We start from the raw sequence: 21,479 nt of genomic DNA on the forward strand, positions 1-21,479 counted from the left end.
GGGGTAATAATAACCCAACGGGATATGATACCCTCATCCATGTGTTTTTTGTCTCTTGACCGGTGCTTTGCGTTGCAGTCGTTGTCGGTCGCACGTAGGAAACACAGGAAATGAGATAAGAGCAAATCAACCAACTCAAATCGCTTTCATTTCTTTTAAAACGTTTCTATATTAGTTGGAAGTAATTTATGCGATCTCGCGCTTGCCCTCCTTGCGCTCCTTCTGTTGGGGTTGTTAGTGTCGATTCTTCATTTCGGCTTCGCCCAACAAAAAGAGACACTCCTTGTTGGATCGGTCACAAGGAAAGAACGTACCAGAGCCTTGGCGGTTCCGTGAAGGGCGTGTCTGTGGTTGCGGCGGAACTTGGGGTCGACACCCTTGAGGGAGGGGTAACGGTGGGTCTTGGGCTTCTTGATACTGTTGAGTTGGAAAAAGAAGGCGATGGTCAGTGTTTCGATCTCTCTCAAGCGGTTTCGTTGTAGTTGTTGTGTTTTGATTCCCTGAGGACGAATATGTCGAATGTTGGATATTGGTCGATATCCTCCATCATCAGGGCGAGAGTTTCTATCCTCTTCCTCCTTCATCTCGTTCGCTGAACCTCAATTTTGTCGAAGATACCGTCCACTATCCAACATCGCAGTATTCGTCCTCGGGGCGTTTCGTGTATGGAACAGATAGAGAAAGGTAGGAAGAAAATCGGCTTGTTATACGCACCCGTTACGGTGAGCCTTCTGGCTGTTGTGGTGCTGAGACGCGTTCTTGGACTCTGTAGAGATTCATGTCAGCTATACATAATTCTTTCGATGTTAAGATGGTCGATAATCGCATTCTTCGTCCGAGAGAGACGGGAATGCAAAAATAACGGGGGTTTGAATATTTTTGGAGCAAAAGGGGTGTCACGTACTCGCCATCTTGTCGGATTTGTCGCAACTAACAGACGGTTGACGAGGAGTTGGCGGGTGAGGTTATCCTGAACGGAGCGGAAGGCCAGAGTCCCCAAGGCAGGTTCGGCTAGGGCTGGTTTTCTGTGGGATTTCGCTTACCGAGCACGGCTAGCGTCCTGCCCGTCTTGGTGTCTCTTCACTACTGTAGGCCTACTTCTCTAGCTACTGCTTGGGCGGGGGGTTGTCCTGGCTTAGGGTCTAGATTTGATTGTATTTGGGAATTTTGATTGCTAACTACATGAATTTGCTTACGATGCTAGATTCTGCTTGCTACTTGAATACTTTCGTGGAGATGGTGGCGCATCGTCAATGTTGGGATAACATTTATACCTGAGGCATTAATGAATCCCGTGATTGATGACTAACAATGTGGCCGACTGTTTGGAGGTCAATGCTGGGGAAATACTGCGTAGTTTTCAAGTTTATGAAGTGCGCATTGACCGGAGCTTCAGATGTGGAACGAAGAGAACATGTGGTTGAAAAACCAAGCAATCATAAGCCCTGTCCAAATGATGTCGATTCCAGATCAATGATGTGGATGGACATGGGATCCATAGTTACGATGACGGGAATGTTGACAGCCGGATATCACGTGATATTAACATGGGCCCCATTGATGGATACATGCGGACTTGGTTGCATGACCTGCGGTATGATCGTGGTGATGTTGATAATGACTGTCTTACCTCCTATCCTCTTACGCGCCTAGATTGCTTTGATCTTCCCAGTTTGGAGGATTGTAGCATATGTTCGTAAAGAATCGTGGTAACAACAACCACATCCAGCCGGTAGTTTCACGCCCGGGATGCAGATAGATAAATACTATGCGCCCTTAGCAGTTAGCAGAGAGCGATCTCCGCACACCCAAGGCCAATAACCGGAGAACAAGAAGGAGTCGAGCGTTGTGCAGGTCAACGCAGCAACCGAGTACGGCGGTCTTCTGTTGGCGCGTGGGCCACCACGTGACCGCCCGAGCCGCTAGGGAACAACCGGCATCCGACTTCGACCTTTGCAACTCCCAACTCAGGTTCAAGAGGGATACTATCACCACCCACCCCCTTCGTCCATTGCAAGATGAGCTCTCTCCGCTTCGCTCGCTCTGCCTTCAGGGCTCGTCCCTCCGCTTTCCGCGTTCCTCTCCAGCGCAGAGGTTACGCCGAGGCTGTGTCGGACAAGATCAAGCTTTCCCTGACCCTTCCTCACCAGGTACGCCTCCGATTCCGTTGAGCGCCTCTGTGCACCTGCGTGAATGTTTGATACTGACAATTCATTCTTCCAACAGTCCATCTTCAAGTCGGCCGGCGTGTATGTAGCCTCGCAATCCGAATAGGTCGAAAGCATTGCACGACCATCCTTCACCTTAGACCGCCCCATACTTACGAACCTTTCCCATATAGTGTTCAGGTCAACATCCCCGCCGAGTCCGGAGAGATGGGTGTTCTCGCCAACCACGTCCCCTCCATTGAGCAGCTCAAGCCCGGTCTCGTTGAGATCGTTGAGGAGGGTGGTGCCAGCAAGAAGTTCTTCCGTACGTCCGACCAACCGTGTTGATATTTGTGCCGCGGGCCGAGATTCTTCAGATCAGCCGCCACACATCGTGTCTAGGACAAGACTGACATGACTTCTCATGAATTCTAGTGTCTGGTGGTTTCGCCGTTGTCCAGCCCGACTCCCAGCTGAGCATCAACGCCGTCGAGGGTTTCCCTCTCGAGGAGTTCAGCATTGACGTAGGTTCTGACCGATCCGTGCTTTGTCCTCTGCGCAGTGCTAATCCGTCACCCTCAACACAGAACGTCCGTTCCCAGATCGCCGAGGCCCAGAAGATTGCCAACGGAAGCGGCAGCGAGCAGGATATTGCTGAGGCTAAGATTGAGCTTGAGGTAAGACAGACACTACCAAACACGACCCGAACATTCTGACTGACAAACAAAAACAGGTGCTGGAGAGCCTGCAGGCCGTCCTCAAATAGATACCTGATGTACATATCCACTCGCGACTTCAACTTTGAACCTGTAGAATTATAGCAATTCTCATGAAACATTATTTGCATGGTTTTCGGGGCAGAGGCCCATAAATAGCTAATACAGAAAATTAGTCTGGTTGATAAACTGGTTGCTGACGCCTTTCTCGGCTACACGCCTGCCTGGGTTGCTCTTTCCGACTTAGTCGAGGAGAGACCTCTGCTTTCGCCTTCCTTTCTCTTCCTCTTCTACTCCTTGTCTCGCCTACCACCTAAGTCCGGCTTCATTTGGCTTCTTTCGCTTCCTAACTAACGCTGAAAAAGCAGACGACTGACATCTGAAGTGGCTATGATGCCGCCTGCGTTCACCAAGCCAGTTACCATCATGCAGGAGCCCAAGTCCAGTGATCCGGAATATCCCTTCTGTCAGGCCTCGGACAATCTCCAGAACTTTCCGAGTCGACTACAGTATAAACACCCAGAGAATTGTCCTGCCCGCCCAACCGCGGCCCGCAGCGATTCTCATGATACTGACGCTTTCCACATATTTCCAATGGAGGTGGATAAAGAACACCCGACAAACCCGTCAATCTCAGCATGCAAGATGTTGGAAACTTTCTCTGATAAGGACACTGCCAACCGTCAAGGAATACCCGACATGTTTAATGATGCATTTGTTTTTGAAAAATGGTATGAGAGCACAATCGAATCTTGCGGTAAATCAGACCGAGATACTCCGTCTCCGGCGAGACCGGGAAATACCACCCTCGCTATATTGAATGAGAAAAGCTTATCCGAACGCAATAGTCGCAGTCCTGTGGAGGCTAAACCAGCGTGGAAACCGCCAAGACCTCCCAAACCGCGATTCTTAGCACACCTTGACATTGCCGGCACCGAGACATACGAGAATGCAACCCCGAGTCCCATGCCTGCCTTGAGAGACGGTCCCGTGGATCACAAATGGCTAGCACCTACTAGAGCTCAGCTGTCCACTCCCCAGGGCTGTTCGAGGTCTCGCATTCGATTGGCCAACCGATCAATATTGCTACAAGGTATGGACAATGATATCGGCAAGCGACACAGAGGACCCTGGAGTGACCCCAAGCTCGGCCCATCCCGATTCCTGTCCCGGCCTGTCAAACGTGGCACAAAGCCTTATCTCGTCAAGAACAATCTGAACCAGCCGTTCCCCGCCCCCTTGCCTTCAATTGATGGCTTGCCATTGCGCCAGGATTTCAAAATTACTAAGTCTAGGTCTGCCAAGAAATGCGTCCAAAACCCCAGTAACGCCTTGTTAAGCCCCCAAGAGGTACCAGAGCCAAACCTGAAGCGCATAGGGAATTGGCTTGGGAAGCCACTTAGCTGGATTTCCCACCTGTTACAGCCAAAGGAACGAGGTGTTATAAGTATAACCTTGGTTGGACAGCAACCACTTCAGCACCCACGTTCCGGATATGCATCATACGAATTCATTGTGAGCTTCGTTTGGCCATGGCCAAACCCAAGCGCGTCGGAGTCTACTAGAACTCACCAAGAGCAAGAGCTCAACCTACCTGTTTCTTCATATGATGCCACCCGTCTCTTTCGGGCCGATATTACAATGCCGTATCTCGCTATGCGGCTTATCTTGGCCTTGTGTAACGTCTTGCGGAGCCTGACACACAGAACAGTTGTGGCTAGCTTTGTGCAACTCTTTGTGGGGTTCATCGGACTTCCAGTATTGTATGTACTAGAGAGGTTCAGCGTCAAGTTCTCCATTCACCCAAGGGAGTCTGATACGACCCAGAGTGCAAGAGATCAACATGCGGCTCTTTAATTAATGGCTTGAATGATGTCTTGCTCAGCCGATGTATGATTGAGGACAATGCGGCGCTCGGTAATTTGCTACTGATGGTACTCTTCAGACGTGAAAAACATCAATTTTCTTATTTTCACTAAAGAACAAGAATGCAGCACAATATGAACGACATGGCGACCATTATATGCAGAAATCGGTGAGAGACAAATGAGAAAACCACAGTTCAAGGAGCACCGACTCCTACTGCTTATGAGCTTAGCACTGTCCATTTCCTCATAGCAGTATCTTATCATAAATCAATAGCCAAACAAAACCAACAATTCATATCCATTCCCTTGCTCATTGCAACCGTTCTGTATGGCTGCTTTCATAGCGTCATTACCGGACATCACCAGACAAGAAGCTCTTTCCGAGCACAAATATCTTCAACAAGCACGAAGCGTAGTTTCCAGAAGAACCAACACCCGAGACAGCGAGTCATTGGCACTTGTACATCATAACGTATTTCAAGATTGACATGAAGGGGGTAAAATCAAAAGAAACAGATTCATGGGACGCAATTAAACACCAAAGAGCAAAGGGGCATGTAATCATCAAGGTTGCTATACAGGGGAAGAAGGAGAAAAAGAAGAGACGTCAAGGATATGGCAGGAGATACCTTCTCATCAAGTAAATTCCACACCATGCTGCTGTCTTTCTTGACGTGCACGCGCTCTCTCCGCGCGTCTTCGTCGACGATTGCTTGCGTAGTCACCACTCGCTTCCGTCCCAGTAAACGTACCCGGAGACGCGATACTCCCTGTCCCATAAGGATGACTAGATGGAACAGGGGGCGGCGGGGGAGGCGGCATATAGCCCCCATTCCCGTTCTGAGGCGGCGGTGCATAGTAAGCTGACGCCGCAGGAGGAGGCATACTTGATGATGGAGCGGCGGAAGTTGCTGGGAAAGCTGAGGAAGCTGCCGCAGCAGCAGCAGCCTGCTCTCGTTGCATCTGCTCCTGTTGCTGGCGTTCTAGCTCCTCGACACGGCGCCAGCGGTCGTGCGAACCCCCTTCGTTTCCTGATAGTGAGCTTGCACTGCCGGCGCGACGACGGGAGTTCCTTCGCTCTCTTCGTCTTGCTTCACGACTGGCGGCGGCTTCTTCGTCCGTTAGTCTTCGGAGAGTGACGTGGCGGCCGTCGTTGTGCATTTTCACTTTGACGGAAACCGGGGGAGATGCGATGGGATCACGGTGGCGGCTGCTACTCCTGGGTCGGCTGCTGCTTCGGTGACGGCTGGCGCTGCGACGGCGATGTGCCGATGATGCAGCACCGAGGGCTGTTCCGGCTGCTACTCCTGAGGCGAGCTCCGTGGGGCCGTGTGTAGATGCTGCTGGTCCGGGATATTCTGAGGCTGCTGGTGGGGGAATAGGTGGTCCTGGTGCCGGTGGTATGTCTGAGCGTGCTCCGTCTACTGCTCCGGATGCCATTGGGGGTCCTGCGGCTGAGACGATGGACTCGCCGTGCGGCGGACCGCGGGGTGGCCGGGAGAAGTCTGATGAAAGGTCTGTGGCTGTGAATGATGCCGGTCTGTCGCGTCTTGGGTAATAGCCCTCTCCGGGGTAGCGTCGCTTGCTGTTGGCCCGGGCTAGCCGCTCATCTTCCATCTCCCGACGGCGCATCTCTTCCACGCGACGTTTTTCTGGATCACCTTTGCGGCGTGAAAAGAAGCCCTTGATCGCTGCTAGTGCCCCTGCTCCGAGCAGGGCGTCTCGGAGTCCGTGGGATGGCCTGCGACGGGGAGCTTCAGAAAGATAGGTGCTGTTGTAAAGGTACGACGAGCCTGGGCTTTGAGGACGGCTAAGAGGTCGACTTGGTGGTCTGCTCGGGGGTCTGCTGGGGGGCCTGCTGGGAGGTCTACTGGGAGGTCTGCTCGGCGGACGGTTGAGAGGAGTATGCGCTGTTGGCTCCGGTCTTCGCCCATCTTCCAGTCTACTCAAGCTTTCTTCGGTCATGCTGTCACTCCGAGTATGGGCTCTGCTGTATCGACCGGACTCCGTGTCGTTGTCTCGTTCGCGTCTTCTGTCGAAGAATTTCTTTGCGAGCCAGGCACCACCGCCAATTGCACCTAGTTTTAGAAGTAAGTTCCCTTTGCCACCACGTCGTGCGCCTTCGTCGGAAAGCTTTTCGTCTGTGAAGCTGGTATGCGATTCGTCGTAATCGTGTGGTCTGCCTCTCGAACGACGTCTGAAGAGCGAAGCTAGGCCGGCCCCGGTCGCTCCTGCGGCAGCCATTGGCCCGAGGTTACTATGGCCATGGTCATCGGCAGCTGAGGGCCCTGAGACATAGCTGAGCCGACTTTCGTATCCGCCGCCCTCCATGTGATACCCTTCTGTGTCGTATAGATATGACAGCACAAAAAACACCGCGAGGAGGATGAAGGCGACGATCGCGTAGAGGATAAAGAGCACTTTAGGCGAGCCATAAAGGGTGAGACCCAGCGGTATCTGAACTAGACCAAGGATTGCGAGGGCGCGTCCAATCCATCGATGAATCTGGCGTGAGTTAGCTTTTGGGCAGGACACCAAACGGTCACACAACATACAACAAGCTTCAAGGGAACATGATAACTCCTTCTGTTCCTCTCAATCTTATGAACAAGCCAGCCCCACAGAATTTGAAAAATCACCAGGACATATATCGCAAGCCCGATACCGTGATGCGGGTTTGTCAGGCTTCTCTTTGGACCAACAGCGAACCAACCGAACACAAACACAACGGTGCTCAGCAATAATGTCAGGACTTGGCACCAGACATGCAGCTTGAAAGCCCAGGAAGGATTCCATCGAGAGTAGTATCGGATGATCAAGACAGAGATTGGGACGAGGAAAAGGAAGACGATTGTAGCGATGATACCGTGAACGGCTATGAGGGTATGGTACTCGGGCATATCCTTGAATCGGTTTCCCATTCCTGACATATGTAAGCGATTTTGCGCAACGTAGAACTATACGCTTACTTACCATTGTATCGCATTGTGTCGAAGTTGATACCCATCAGATTAGGGAGGAGGAATGTGTCGCGCTCCGAGTCCCATGTTCCATCGCCGACATGCAGTGTATTCGAAGCGTAAGTACTGCTCCCCGCAGCGGAGAGGCCAGAGTCGACCGCCATGGTTACTGAAGACCTTGAGCTCTTATAGTTTCCGATCGACGTGAATTCCTCCCGATCTCATTGACACTGGAATGTTCGAACTACCGACGGAGATCTAGCGAGATCCCCCACTCCGAAGAATGCACCATGCGCTGATGGGAAAGGTCGAATGAAATCGATAGCAGTGGCGTCAACTTGAGTTCCCGGGGAATTCGATCGCAGAGGCTAAAGCGCGACCGAGCCCAGCGTAGCAATGGTTGTTTATCTTTCGAGGAACAAGAGGCTAGCGGTGAGTGATAGGTATAGATGGAGGGTGGGGAAGGGCTAGGTAGTAGATGTGACAAGGATAAGAGAAGCGTGGCAGGATACCAGCCTGTATAGCCAACGATTGAAGACCACTTGAAAGAAAAGGAAGAACAGCACTGAAGCAGATGAACGGATCGTGGGACAGGGAAGCGGATAACCGCCGAACGATCGAGATGCAGGCTGGAATGCCGCTGAGGCTGGGGCAAGCAAGCCGCTTCATCGCAACAACTGTTTTCCATTTGCGGTTTAGCCCGTCAGCCTATATCCCGGACAACCACAAGCTGACTCAGCCTTCTGCCGCGGGCGACCGCCTGCGTATGCGAGTATGATTATCATCGACACCAATTGAACGATCCCTCGCAGATTATCTAGTTATTGTATCTTGATAATACTGGCATTAATCAACAGACGTGCTGATCACGATGAGACCCGGGGATAACTATTAGCTGACGACATAATTTCTCAAAAAATTGGTTGCTATCCAAATAGCAGGGTCAGTGTCCTGCTCAAGGTTTGTTGTATCTCCACTCCACCAATCCTAGTTACTTGATCGATAGTAGTGAGGCCCGTTAGTCTTTCTGTAGTAGTAGATAGTATTCATTGTAAACCCTGCGGGCCCAGATCATTTAATCAACCTAGGAACGATCCACCAGTCTTGCAAGGAACCCAATTCCAGAGATTAGCCAACAGAGTTGGGAAAGCGGTCAGGCCAGGTGACCGCAATCGCGTGCTTTCCGTATCTTATCAGCTGCTCTCTCCGCCAGCAGATCCACTCCATCCTCCCTTCTATCGAGGCATATAGATAGCCTCTCCATCTCGCTGCAGTGCCCCTCCTACTCCCTCCTATACAAGAAAGCAGCAGCAGATCTACAAGGAGGTAGCTATGGCAACTCAGCTAGAAATCTTCGTGAGAGCGCTCTCTCGGTATGTCACCTTCCTCCTGAACTTTCCGCCTTATCTCATTTGTACCATGTACTAACACCATGGCAATGCAGCCTACTCGGCTGGATATAGTACGTCTTCAAACCCGCGAGTACTAGGGAGGATACCCATCACGACAGACGTGAGACATCAGGGGATTGTACATACTAATTAACGTTCTCCAGCACGTTCTGTTGGTCTGCGTCCTTCTATCCCCAGCCGATCAACAACTTCCGGCGACGTTCGACAACGGGGCTGGCAATCGACTTTCCTACCATCAACGTGCTAGGCTTCGTGTGCTATACCATATATACGTCCGCTTTTCTTTACTCTCCTGTGATTCGTCATCAGTATGCTGCTCGTCATCCACATGCTGAGGACCCGACCGTGCGCTTCAACGACTTTGCCTTTGCTCTACATGCCGTCGTTCTTAGCTTTATCACCTATACACAGTTCTGGCCGTTTATCTGGGGATTCAAGGTCTCTCGCCATCAGAAAGTGAGCAAGCCGGTAGCAGGCCTTTTCTGGGGCTCTATAGTCGGCGTCACAATCGTTATTTTCATCGTTCTCGGCCAGAGCCCAAATAACGGCTTTGATCCATACTCCTGGGCGTGGATTGATGTCGTAAGTAGTCCAAAGATTTGCAAATGGCTAATCCGCATGTGTTCTGACCCCTGGATCTTGTGTCAATTTAGATATATGCCCTTTCTTACGTGAAATTGGTCATCACCATCGTGAAGTACGTACCGCAAGCGTGGGTCAATTATAAGCGTAAGTCCACATACGGCTGGAGTATTGGACAGATCTTATTTGATCTGTCTGGAGGTGTCTTATCCCTTGCCCAGTTGCTGCTGGATTCTAGCTTCCAAGATGATTGGAGTGGAGTCACTGGAAACCCCATCAAGTTTCTCTTGTCGAACGTCACCATCTTTTTCGATCTGATCTTTGTGGTGCAGCACTATATTCTCTACAGAGATGCAGAGGACGATAGTGGTAAGACCCAGAACCCGAGTGATCGGACTCCTTTGTTATCTGAGTCCAACGGCCTGTCCGGGCGCAGTTAGTGTTTAGACTTCCGTCTCTCGTGGTGGTTAGATGTCGAAACTTTGGAACACTTCGGCGGCCCCGACCCGTCGGCGGTTCCGGTTTCTTGGATGAATTGATTATAAGAACGTTTTCTTTTTGGAGGGTCTTTGTCATGTGAAGAGCGTCGAGCTGGTTGACATAATTTTTTTTCGCTTTAAGATTTTTGGTCGGATGATGACTGAGGCGGAGATTTTGTGACATGTATGACCTCATAGACCTCTTCGCCAACACAGCCAACGGAGCAACCGTCTGGAAAGATGGCTGTAACTCGTATACAGCGTCTACTGCCTGGATTATCACACGAAGCTGAAAATAGTCATGTGTGTTGGTTGGGGAGGAATGATAGACGGCCCCCTCAACCGTGACAATGTATTTTTGGAACAATGTCTTTGGCTCTCTCCGCGAAAGTGTATCTACTCATCCACACCGCGATGTAACATGGCAGTGACACGCGATCTAACCCGGCCTAGGCCAGATCTGCAAGCCCGATGGAGGCCAGTCTGAGAAGACTAAAGACTACTGGACCTGGCGACACCGCTCTTTGGCAGCCGGTCCATGCTGACAGCGACCCTCTTTCCGGGCCTTCCTGCGTGCAATCCTCCAGTCCCGGGGGCCCGTCACCTAGAAATACTGGCAACCAAGGCCCGACGGCAGGGATCGTGGGCTCAAGGCTTAAGTCCATCTGGCGGTAAGCCAAAATGATCTGCATTCTCAGCCATGGTTATAGCGTCGAAATGCACACCCATTTGGGAGTAAGCGTGGGGGCCTGACCTTCCCGTCCAAGCAATCATCGCGAATGGTTGACATCGTCCAACCCTCAACGGCGAGGGCCCTTGCCCAGCGATATGACTCGTACGACGACTATTCTCTTAGTTTGATGCCTTTTTTTGCCTTGCCTCCTACCCTGTTGGGCCATCCTGGGATCGGATCACTTGGAACTTTGTTTAGAGGTTGTCGCTCGGCGCTGAGGCTCGGACGGCATTTAGACTTTCCATCCAGGTTCCCCATGAACCAGAGAGTTCCGCATGCATATGTACGACGCAGTCGCCGGAACAAGTACACGACAGAGCCAATCATCACGCAGCTTCGTCCGTCCATACGCTGGTCCGCCGACTCCCCGAACGGACGCGCCCTATCAGCGCCGAACAAAAGGTCCTGCAACTACTGGTTTGGGGCTCAAACGTCATCCTCATGTCCAGAACCGTCTGTATTACCCATCACCACTTCTCTGGTGCCTTATGGAAATATCCTGTGACGCTCTTTACATCAGCCCTATCAAAGAGTCGGACTTAAGCGGCAATGGAACACTTGCTACTTCTACATAAGCAGCAAGAGTCCTGTTTTGGCGTGGTAAACCGGGAAAAGCAAAGAGAAAAAGAAAACGCACACCCAACAATCAGAGCACTAATATTGATCTGCTTGGGCATTGTGCCTCAGATTGGATGGATCGTCTTTGAGCAAATGTGTCATCCGAATAGGGTTGGTTCTAATCTTTCAGCCGCAGTGCATGACAATTCATTAGTTCTGCATGCCTATTCGAGTTACCAATCACCTCGCAGCAGCCGAATAAACGTTCCCCTTGGCTTCTGGAGAGTTTAGACACGGGAATCCCGAGCTGCATTTCCAGGGCAAACGTGGGAGCCACCAGCGATGAGGACCAGTACCAAAGTCAATGGTACAGTGACATCGACGCCCTAAATCCGATTATCGAGCATCTGTAAAGGGATTCGCTCAGCTACCCGTTGACCGTCAGCCCTGGGGGATGTGCATAGCCACATCTGACATTCGAGACACTCCCTGAAGATAAGAATGTTGGAGAACCACGGCTTCTACTAGCTTTAAATATCCAGAATGCATCCAAGCCCGCCAATCTGTGACAAACCATCCAAAGAAATAGGCTTCGTCCCACCGAAACACCCCAAGTCGACTCAGTACATGAACTACAAGTACCGCCGAAGGTACGTCCATGGACAAAGATACATTGGTGAGACCCTTGCTCAACGGACTAGATTCCCTCCATACTGATTACTCTCAGAACAAGCGCACCCGAGTGTCTAGGGCACTTTTGACCAGTTCCGAACCATCCGCAATGACCTCAAGGACTACTATCAACAGAGCCATGCTGATGGTGCCCGGCGGCTCCTCAACCCACAATACGATGTCGTCAGAGGTGCAGCCATATCCTTTTCCCGCTATAGCCTTTCAACAGGCCCCCCTGTCAGATGCCCGCAGCATGTCTGGGTCAGTCCCCTACGCCTTTGACCAAACACAGCCCCTCCATCAAAGGAAGCCAGACGTTGGCACCCACTACTTTCAGGATCAAGAGTCCTACCCACCCTTATTCTCACACCAGACCATACCACCGCAGTCATTCAGACCCGAAATTGAATCCTTTCCCCCAGCCATACCAACCACAGACGGTGCATACTTTCCTATTGATCAAGAAGAATGGCTCGCGATAGCAGTATCACAATCATCTCCTAACCCCACAAATACCGACTATTACCTCCCAGAGTCAGCTCCGTCCTCCTTCTCTCAATCACGGCTAACCCCCGTAACCACCGCATCTTTATCTTCCGCTACCACCGCAGACCTTGACTTCGACCTTGATCTCGACCTCGATCTAGACGATCTCCAACTTCAATCACTCTCCGACACCTCCTCCGCCCGCAGCCAGACGCGAGATCTGAACAACTATGGCATCCAGAATCCCGACGGAACCTGGCGTTGTGCATACCCGGGCTGCTCCTCACACGCCGTCTTCCGTCGGGGTTGTGATCTTCGGAAACACTATAATCGTCACCGCAAGCATCTCTTTTGCCGGTACGAAGGGTGCCCACAGGCTGTGCGGGGCGGGTTCTCCAGCAAGAAAGACCGAGACCGGCATGAGGCCAAACACAACCCAGAGATACCTTGTGAGTGGGACGGGTGTCAGCGGGTATTTAGTAGGGTAGACAACATGAAGGATCATGTGAGGAGGATTCATAAGAGGAGGGAGACTTGATGATTTCTCTTTCCCTCACCCCTTTAATCCTCCCTCCCTCTTCCTTTTTTTCTTACTGCTGCCCCTCTTCTTCTTGAAAATAGTTTTTCCTACTATCACTTTTCTACTGAACAAATCAAACGGGATATCCACAGTTTCGGGATTGGGTGGAGATAAATGGGACCAACGGCGCGATTTACTGGCTTTTCCTGGAAGGCGTTACTGGTTTTATTTCATTATTTTATTCCATCTGATGTTAAAACTGAGGGGAAATTGGACCGCCAGCACTGCAGGACAGTGACAGTGACACTCCACCTTGACAACTATTTACTACCTTACCAACTACTAAATTGACTCACCATTCTATTTTCTATTGTACTTATACGTGTCTTCTTTTGAATCGTTCTGCTTATTAAGTACCTTTTGTGTTATCTTTCTCAGCCTTGCCAATTTATGCTTTCTGACGTGGTGTGACTGTGACTCTCCTTATCACCGCTGAGCCGCATACTTTACTAGCTAGCTGGCTAGACAATACAACCTACTACAGCAACTCACGCTCAATATCTCAATTGGTCTGAATCTCGTTATTCCTTCTTATCTGCTAGAAATTTATTTTCTCCCCAGTTCATCGGATCTCAATTCATATCATTGGAGCCAGCTAGCCGCTCAGTCTGGCTAGCTAGCTAGTGCAAGTGGGGTAAGCTCAAGTCAAATCAAGACATCGTAAATAAAAGGAAATGGGAAATGAAATAAACCGTTGGGAAGAAAACGCCTCTCGTTACCATCCACAAAATAAAAGAGAAAATTGGGGGGAAAGAAAGGAAAATGAGGACGCCAGAACCTCCTATATGTATAGTCTGAGGGAGAAGCGAAGTGCGAAATAGTAAGGTCGCAAATTGGGTAGTTGTGAATCAGAAGCGAAGAGGAAGAAAAAGAGAAGGAAAAAAAAAAGGGGGTTTGAAATGGTGTAAAGAACAAGTGCGAAAAGACAAGTAAGAAACACGGCAAAAACGCCCACTAGCAAAGTCTTGTACAAACCCGTGCACACTTCGCCAGATTATTTAGCAAGACGAACGGTGGAATCAAACTATTCGAACACAAGAAGTGAATGACATGATGCGAGCAATGCAAGAAGATGAACGAGGAATTGAAGTTGGAAGTAGAAGTAGATCAAGGCTCTAACAACATCTGGTATCACTGAAAAAGGGGGTAGTCGAATAGATGTGGAAAAGAAGGGGGTTATTGGTGGATTGCTTAGATAGTTGGAAGGTTCGTAATGCATGTGCAGTCAGTATACATGAATGCCATGATGGTCGATGATGATAGACAAAGAATTGACTGCGTTATCCTCACAACGTCACATGGACGGTTGTTGAGAAAGTCAACTCTTCATCTCAGAATAAATCAACGCGAACGGACGCTGTCGCTAATGCAATATCGTATAATGGTAACCTGCACTTTTAGAGCATATCGCTGAGCCGATGATGAAAATGGTGATAAGGCCTATGTCGTTGATTCACGGTACGTTGTTCCGACGGCGTCGTCCACGCGTACTACCCTCTGGCCTTTGCGATAGGACCTGCCTGAGAGCCGGATCATCTCGGCTCTTGTCGACATGGTGGACCCTGACGTGTCTGTTTCGTGACTTGTGAGCTGGCTTGAAAGACATTCGATGCGATCGAGTAAAGGCTTACCGTTGCAGATTGTCCGGTCGAGGGTATTTGTGCTGTTGGTCTGGACAAAAGGGGCATACATATCCAGGCGAATTATGGACAAGGCCATGTCGAATCATCTCGTTCTTCCGTTTGAATCCTTTCCCGCCGGGTCCACGCGGACAGCCAGCTATGGGGCAGAAATGCGGGCGATCCTGAGAATGAACATTTGCATGGGAGCTGTACATGCGATGAGCTTGGGTTACCGAGTCGGTGGACTTGAAACTGCTTACTTCAACAGGTATTGTGTTTGGAACGGGGCTGCGGTGCAGCCAGGATGACGGCACTTGTATGTGCCTGTGGAGACCGCTCCGTTCGAGTGTGTGGGGTGATTGTATGACCGATCACAGGTTGATGCTGGAGTCTGATCTGTCGGGGTGGGATAGCTTGTTGCGGGACTCTTGGCCGTCTGCGGCGCAGTCTCATATGTTGAAGTGAGATACGTTATGTCCGCCTTGATAGGCGGCCGCCAGTAAGCCTGCTGGGATGCGGGCGAGGACATGGCCGACATGTCCTTCGAGCTCGCTGGCGACAAGTGCGAGTAGGGGCTGGGCGGGACTTGCGGGGGAGGAGGCGGAATCTGGCCTAAGCGTTGGTGCTCCCAGACAGGATCTGTCCTTGATACCGGGGGAGAAGAAGATGAGACCGGAGGCAAAGGCCCGAAAGATGAGCCATTCAGACGTCCGGCACCAGCAGGTGGTGGTACATCGGTAACACCGGCCAATGCCGTTGAAAGGGAGGGCAGGTTATGATTCACGGAGCTCGCCGTTGCTGACGGGTGGAGGGCGGGGAGCTGAGCTGTTGGCTCCGAGGGTGCTATCAGCAACTTGCTCAATCGTGCTTCAGGATCAGGTAGTTTCCCATCCTGGAATAGATGTGAGATATGAGGGATATTAGGCGGCGTATGCTGCTGCTGTTCTTCTTTGAGCGCTGGTTCTTCCACTGGGATGGACGGTCGGCGTGGTTCCTTGTAGGCGGTTGGAGGATCCTTCGGGCCTACAGAGGGGCCTCCTTCCTTGGGCTCGCTCGGACTGATCAAATTGAGAGCCTTTCTCGCCACCACATCTACAGGCTCCTTGGTCTCCACGGAGGATTTTTCCGGGGCGAATAGGATCTTGGGAAGGACCGGATAGGGGTCGTCCGCTGGAGTGCTGCGGTGAAGCGGATGTTCAGTTTCGAACCAGGCTATGTCAGGTCGATTAGGCTCTAAATGTCTGATCAGCACCGAGTTGCCCTCGATTGAATCGGGCTTTTGGAATTCCGGCAGCTTACGCGAACTGCTCGGAAACTGTGCCTCTGCATCGTGCTTAGGTAGACCGCCCTTGGGTGATTGATCTCCGGTATCGAATGGAGGCGGTGACACCTTTGGCAGGTAATTGATCGTCTGGGGCTTCAACGCAGGGGTGCCAGGTCCATCGGAATCGTATGATTCTGTCATGAAGGCGGCGGTTTTAGGCGCATCAGGTGCGCCGCCCCTTACTGTTTGATTTGGCCTGCCTGTACCTTTCGAGTGCCCTGAAGAAGTGTTTCAGAACACAGTCTTCAACCCGGAAACTAGACAGCCGCTCAAACGGTTTGCCAAGCAGAATAGGACACAATCCACTTGTCGAATGCAGGTGTGCTGGCACCATGTTAGCATGTACACAGGCTAGCAAAAGCGGTGGCACGACGGAGAAGGACAGAATTGGATATGAATAGGGTACAGATGGGATACCCTGTGCAACGCTCACTCGGGAGAAAGAGAGCAGGTCACAGAAGGGGGGATCAGACGCCAGACGAATGTGCAGGGCATGGGGGAAAAAATCTAGACGATCGTGCAAATAGCCCGGAGGCAGCAAGTAGCAGCCTAGATCTGTAAGATCTCAAAGGGGAACCACGAGCTGGACCAATTACGACAATAACCAGGATGCAAGTTTGGCCAAGAATAGCCAAGGAAAGAGAAGAAGCAAGGTGACAATTGATAGCAAGCAAACCGCCAGTCGCAAGATACGGGGGGTTTTCTGATTACTAGCGATGAGGGAAGGAGATGCAAAATAGGCTCACCTGCTGTCAGGAACCGAGAAAGCCGCAGGAACCGCGCAATGAGGCTCAATTGAAAGCGATTGCACGTCAGGACTCAGTCAACCACGGCACCACCGGGCGCATAGATCAATAAATCATGCGCGCGGGAATTCCGAGCCGCGTGGATAAAACTGGGGGTGGGAGAGGATGGGGGGAAGTGGAAGGGAGGGGAAAGAAAAACAGTTCAGGATAAGGTTGAGCGCTCAAAGGTGGTGATGACGATAAGGGAGGTCACGATGTCACGATGTCACGGCTCGGGTCGAAAAGAAGAATAAAAGAAGAAGGTGGAGGAGCAGGGATCAGAGGCTGGAAAAATTCATCGTCTAACGGCGCCAGCAGCAGAACGGTAGTGGTCGCGAGCGAAGAATAATAAGAGTGGTGGTGTAGTAATAACAATAACAGTAATAACAATAATAATAATAATGATAATAATAATAATGGCAGGACAAGAGCGATAATCTTAGGCCCGAGTAAAAACGATGACCGTGTCCGGTAATCAAGGGACACTGGAACGAATAGTGGCCGATGAAGCTAATGGTCCCAGCAAGCGGGTTAATGACGCGCTTGGCAGGTGGTAAAAGGGAAAAAAAGAAGGTTAAGGGTATGGCCGCGGAGCGGTCAGCAGGTAGTTGCGCTGGAACGGCCGAACCGAGGGGAAGGATCACAGTAGTAATAAAGGAAGAGCGAGGTGGGAAAAGGCAGATGGAGACACACGGATAGTTTAGTTAGTTTAGTTTGGCGTGGCCGTCGTGGTGGTAGTAGAATTGAGGAGAATGCAGAGAATCAATCCACTCAGAAGTGAAGGTTGATCCACCGGCCGGGCTGGAAAAACGCGGGTGGAGAAAGCAGCAGGTTTGGTTTCTGGTTTGACGGTTGGAGGTAGGTAGTGGTAGACAGCAAGCAGCAGCAGCAGCAGCAGCAGCAGTACTTCCGTTAGGAGGAACCAAAGAAACTGTAGGAAGAAACTGGCAAGGTCGGCAGGAGAGGGGAGTAAGTAGCAGTTGCCGTAGTAAAATAGTAAAGAGGAACAAGATATAATAGTTGCAGTAGTTCTGGTTGGTTGTTTCGTTTGGCTGGCTGGGCTGGGCTAGCTGGGTGAGAGCTGAGCTGACTGATTTATTGTCTCTGCTCTGATTCTGTTCTGCCTATTCGGCAGCTTTCGTCGGGTTCCAATTCTTGTTTTTATTACTTCCACTTCCTCTTCGTCTTCTTTTTGCTTTTCTTTTCTTTTTTGCTTGTGCTGTTTTCTTCTTTTCCCTTGGCTGGTCAGATGCGGAGGCTCTGTTGGCGTGCTTCCCAAGCAAACGTTAGTCAGTCCTTGGTTCTGCTGTCTTTGAAGAAAGCACTAGTGAGGCTCCAAAGGAAATTCGGGTTTAGATTACTTTTTTAAAACGGCATTGGATGCCCACTGCAACAAAATAGTAGGGACTGTAACAAGAGAATAATGAAGAAGAATCCACAGGACACGACGGAAGAAGACGGAGGAAATGAATGAAGCTGACTCTTCCAGACGCGCGCGCCACAGCGTGCAGACAGGCAAACAAAGTGGGGTGAGCCTGGAGGGAGGGACAACACCATCAACCCGGGTGGAGAGGAAAACAAGCAAAATTTCTACCTACCGACAATAATCCTAGTTAAGACACTCAACGGCCATCCAGACTTTTCTTGCCGGGGCGGGATAAATAGAGAAAAACCCGCGAAAGAGGGTGAGGAGAGAGGTAAGGGGATGGAGAGGGGAATGTCTTGTGTATGTGTGAGATGAGGGAGAGGGAGCAAAGAAAGGCGGGTTCAGAGTGTCTCTCGCAGCAAGCTGTCTGATCTAGTCTGTCTGTCTGTCTGTCTGTCTGTGTAGTAGTGAGTGGAGAGACAGAGAGAGTTGTGTGCGTGTGTGTGTTTCCCTCAGCAGGCTCACCTTTTTTTTTTTCCCTTTTCCTTTTTCCCACCCCCTCGCCGACCACTTCTCGAGCAGGAAGAATAATGCCACGTCCACGAGGACCCGACCAGACTAGACCCAAAATGGAGCTCCACCTCTTGAGGCTCTCTGCATGGCCAGCGATGATTGGTCACCACGCGCGGGCACGGTTTAAGAGGCTGAATTGTTCATCTGCACCGAACCGTCGTAGAACTTGGCTGCTGCTCCGAGTGAAGGGAAGGGGGGGTGGAGGGCGTGTGTGCGTGTGTGTGCGTACGAGGGAAGGAGCCGTGGGCGCGTTGGCCAGCGTTTTCCTCGATCCTCTACTAACTTCCATAGCCCCAACTCGAAGCTTTTCATCAGATGATGAGGCTTTCTTTCTGACTGACTCCTCCCTTTCCCCTCTTCTCCGATCGGATAAAATCTATCGATCGAGGATTTTAATCTACCCTTTTGGGCCCTACTGTAGAAATCTCCCTTCTCTCTACGGTTCACCCACACACACTCATAATATAATTAATTATATAGTCTACGAGTTTTATTAATAAATGGCCCGTCCGCGATCAACTTTAGTTCATTTCCCTAGAAACCCTACTCTCAGTTTTTTTCCCCAACCACAACGGCCGGCTAAGGTCGTACTCGGGTTCTCTTAAGGCGACAAGGCTGCAGTCCACAGCTGGATGGCTGACCGCCACGGGAAGGACGCGCCCCAGTGTTCCTTCCACTCCTCCCTACTGGACAAGCCTCCGCCTGGTCCGTCACACAACCTGCAGAAGGGGGCTCGCACGATATCTAGTCCAGAGCAGGGATATGCATCATGTGCGGAGGGCAGTGTGATGAGTGGCATGTGTGGGAAGGGAGGAGGCGCCTCAAAGTGAGAAATGAGGCTAAAGAGAAAAAGCAAAAAATGAGCATCGAAAATAATATAATGAGAATTAAAAAAACGAAAATGGATTATTCTGACATTTTTGAAAAATTCTGAAAAAAAGAAGTAAAGATCCTTTGGACGTGAAAACTCAATGAGATGCACTGGAAATAGAATAATCAACAGCCTCGCTCTAAGAGTTACAACGGACCCAGTGCTAATGACTAGTAGCAAGAAGATAGACTTAAACCACAACAGCTGCCGCTTTTGCTAAACTAACGTTCCCCCGTAACTACTCCGACTCCGACTCCGACAACTCTGTGTGCGGGCAGGATCGAGGATACGGCTGCACCGAGTACAAAGAGGAATGGGGCTCAGAGCGAGGTGCCAGAGTTACTTAAGGTACGTGCTTTTACGGAGTACTGTGTAGTAGGAGTGTTTTGGCTGTCAGAGAGAGTGGACTGGCTTCCCGACCGATCTTCATTATTATTAATCGGTCAATCAGTCAATCCATCAAACCATCCCAATTCTTGATTCCTTCAGACTTCGACCAGTGTGTCAATCTCTCGGTTGATAGTTCCCGTTAGATGGATAGCTTAGTACTTGGTCAGTCTAATCTTGACATCCAGTGGTTGAAATTCGGTTTGGTTTGGTTTGGTTCGCATTGGAACTTTGGTTTTCGATCCGTGCATTACCCAGTACCGTGAATCTGAACGGGTCTGGGGCACGGTTAAAGGAGGGTCCCCCCTCCCCTTCCCTATCCATAGCGGGAAAGGTGTGAGTAGTTGGTTTGAGCCGGACGTTGTGGAAATTACCAGTAGGACGGGATCAAAGGCTCCATCAGGACTATTGCTATTTGTGCGCCTGCCGAGATGGAATGACATTCTTATCCACTTGAAACTTGGTTGAGAAGAACGGCGCAAACTGAAATGGGGAGATCGATCAAACCTGACATGGCAGCAGTAGCAGCACAAGAGAAGAAGAAGCACTGCAAAAGACAAGCAAGCCGTGTTTGATGTGCGCATCCACCCACTCACCCCCTCGTCAAACCAGTTGTGGAAATTTCTGACATGCAGAAGAGGAGGTAACTAGTTAGAGTGAGGGAGAAAAAGAAGAAGAGATGTGAGTAAGAGGGGCTTTTTCCCTCAACCTTGCCTTATTCCGGAAGGTCGATAGTAAGAAGAGGTACACACTTGACTAGGATGATGAGGGCTAGTGTTTGCCCCTAGCCGGCGCGCGCGGGAGGGAGAGGGAGGGAGGGGGGATTAGACTACGGAGTAATAATTTAGTGTACTGTGTAGTAGTAGTAGTAGTAGTAGTAGTAGTAGTAGTAGTAGTAGTAGTAGTAGTAGTTACTCTAAGGAGTAGCCTGTAGCTAGTAGGACAAATTCTTTAGCTGAACACAACAGGAAAAATGGTTCAGGCTGGACAAGGCCGCAAGTTCCAACTGTCACTCTGCAGATGATCGGGACGTATCGCAACACGGCCCCACGTTTCCCCTCTTCTTTTTTTGCCTCTTGTCTTTTTGGCTGTCTGATTGTTTGGCTATCCGTCTCTTCCTTCCCTTCTCTTCTCCTCCCTTAGTTCGCTCCACTCGTCGTCAGTGCACCGACTTTTCTCATCTTTAGCCACCGACAGGCCAGCAACGCCTTCATCGGACAGGGTTGAAGAATGCGATCGCAGTGCTGATCCCAATATGAACTGCAGGTATCCCCATCTACATCAATATACTATTAGCTTGATGCCGACGTTGCATTCATCGGACGGAGAGCAGCAGGGTACTTGCCTCGACACGACTC

The 21,479-nt window shown here is 50.6% G+C and overlaps 7 protein-coding genes across 7 annotated transcripts; 4 read left to right on the forward strand and 3 right to left on the reverse strand.

The window, feature by feature from the left end:
* Positions 1-186: 186 nt before the first annotated feature.
* AtWU_05375 (60S ribosomal eL29 domain-containing protein) lies at positions 187-584 on the reverse strand (the record flags this gene model as incomplete). Its single annotated transcript, XM_035500485.1, has 2 exons — positions 187-222; positions 315-584. 2 exons carry the CDS (start codon positions 582-584, stop codon positions 187-189), a joined length of 306 nt encoding a protein of 101 aa, XP_035356378.1.
* A 1,434-nt stretch (positions 585-2,018) lies between these two features.
* AtWU_05376 (F1F0 ATP synthase subunit delta) lies at positions 2,019-2,913 on the forward strand (the record flags this gene model as incomplete). Its single annotated transcript, XM_035500486.1, has 6 exons — positions 2,019-2,150; positions 2,227-2,249; positions 2,342-2,472; positions 2,583-2,671; positions 2,735-2,824; positions 2,881-2,913. 6 exons carry the CDS (start codon positions 2,019-2,021, stop codon positions 2,911-2,913), a joined length of 498 nt encoding a protein of 165 aa, XP_035356379.1.
* Positions 2,914-3,289: 376 nt separating this feature from the next.
* Positions 3,290-4,720, forward strand: AtWU_05377 (DEAD/DEAH box helicase family protein; the record flags this gene model as incomplete). The annotated part of the gene is made up of 1 exon (XM_035500487.1): positions 3,290-4,720. One exon carries the CDS (start codon positions 3,290-3,292, stop codon positions 4,718-4,720), a length of 1,431 nt encoding a protein of 476 aa, XP_035356380.1.
* A 647-nt stretch (positions 4,721-5,367) lies between these two features.
* Positions 5,368-7,855, reverse strand: AtWU_05378 (uncharacterized protein; the record flags this gene model as incomplete). Its single annotated transcript, XM_035500488.1, has 3 exons — positions 5,368-7,236; positions 7,287-7,654; positions 7,705-7,855. The coding sequence occupies 3 exons, from the start codon at positions 7,853-7,855 to the stop codon at positions 5,368-5,370; spliced, it is 2,388 nt and encodes a 795-aa protein (XP_035356381.1).
* Positions 7,856-9,023: 1,168 nt separating this feature from the next.
* On the forward strand, positions 9,024-10,125 carry AtWU_05379 (putative L-cystine transporter; the record flags this gene model as incomplete). The annotated part of the gene is made up of 4 exons (XM_035500489.1): positions 9,024-9,064; positions 9,136-9,153; positions 9,247-9,685; positions 9,757-10,125. 4 exons carry the CDS (start codon positions 9,024-9,026, stop codon positions 10,123-10,125), a joined length of 867 nt encoding a protein of 288 aa, XP_035356382.1.
* A 1,988-nt stretch (positions 10,126-12,113) lies between these two features.
* On the forward strand, positions 12,114-13,151 carry AtWU_05380 (putative C2H2 transcription factor; the record flags this gene model as incomplete). Its single annotated transcript, XM_035500490.1, has 2 exons — positions 12,114-12,131; positions 12,183-13,151. 2 exons carry the CDS (start codon positions 12,114-12,116, stop codon positions 13,149-13,151), a joined length of 987 nt encoding a protein of 328 aa, XP_035356383.1.
* A 1,495-nt stretch (positions 13,152-14,646) lies between these two features.
* Positions 14,647-16,280, reverse strand: AtWU_05381 (uncharacterized protein; the record flags this gene model as incomplete). Its single annotated transcript, XM_035500491.1, has 4 exons — positions 14,647-14,764; positions 14,825-15,022; positions 15,076-16,048; positions 16,115-16,280. 4 exons carry the CDS (start codon positions 16,278-16,280, stop codon positions 14,647-14,649), a joined length of 1,455 nt encoding a protein of 484 aa, XP_035356384.1.
* Between the last annotated feature and the right edge of the window lie 5,199 nt (positions 16,281-21,479).

The sequence above is a fragment of the Aspergillus tubingensis genome (assembly GCF_013340325.1).
Source record: "Aspergillus tubingensis WU-2223L DNA, scaffold_7, whole genome shotgun sequence".
Taxonomy (NCBI): domain Eukaryota; kingdom Fungi; phylum Ascomycota; class Eurotiomycetes; order Eurotiales; family Aspergillaceae; genus Aspergillus; species Aspergillus tubingensis.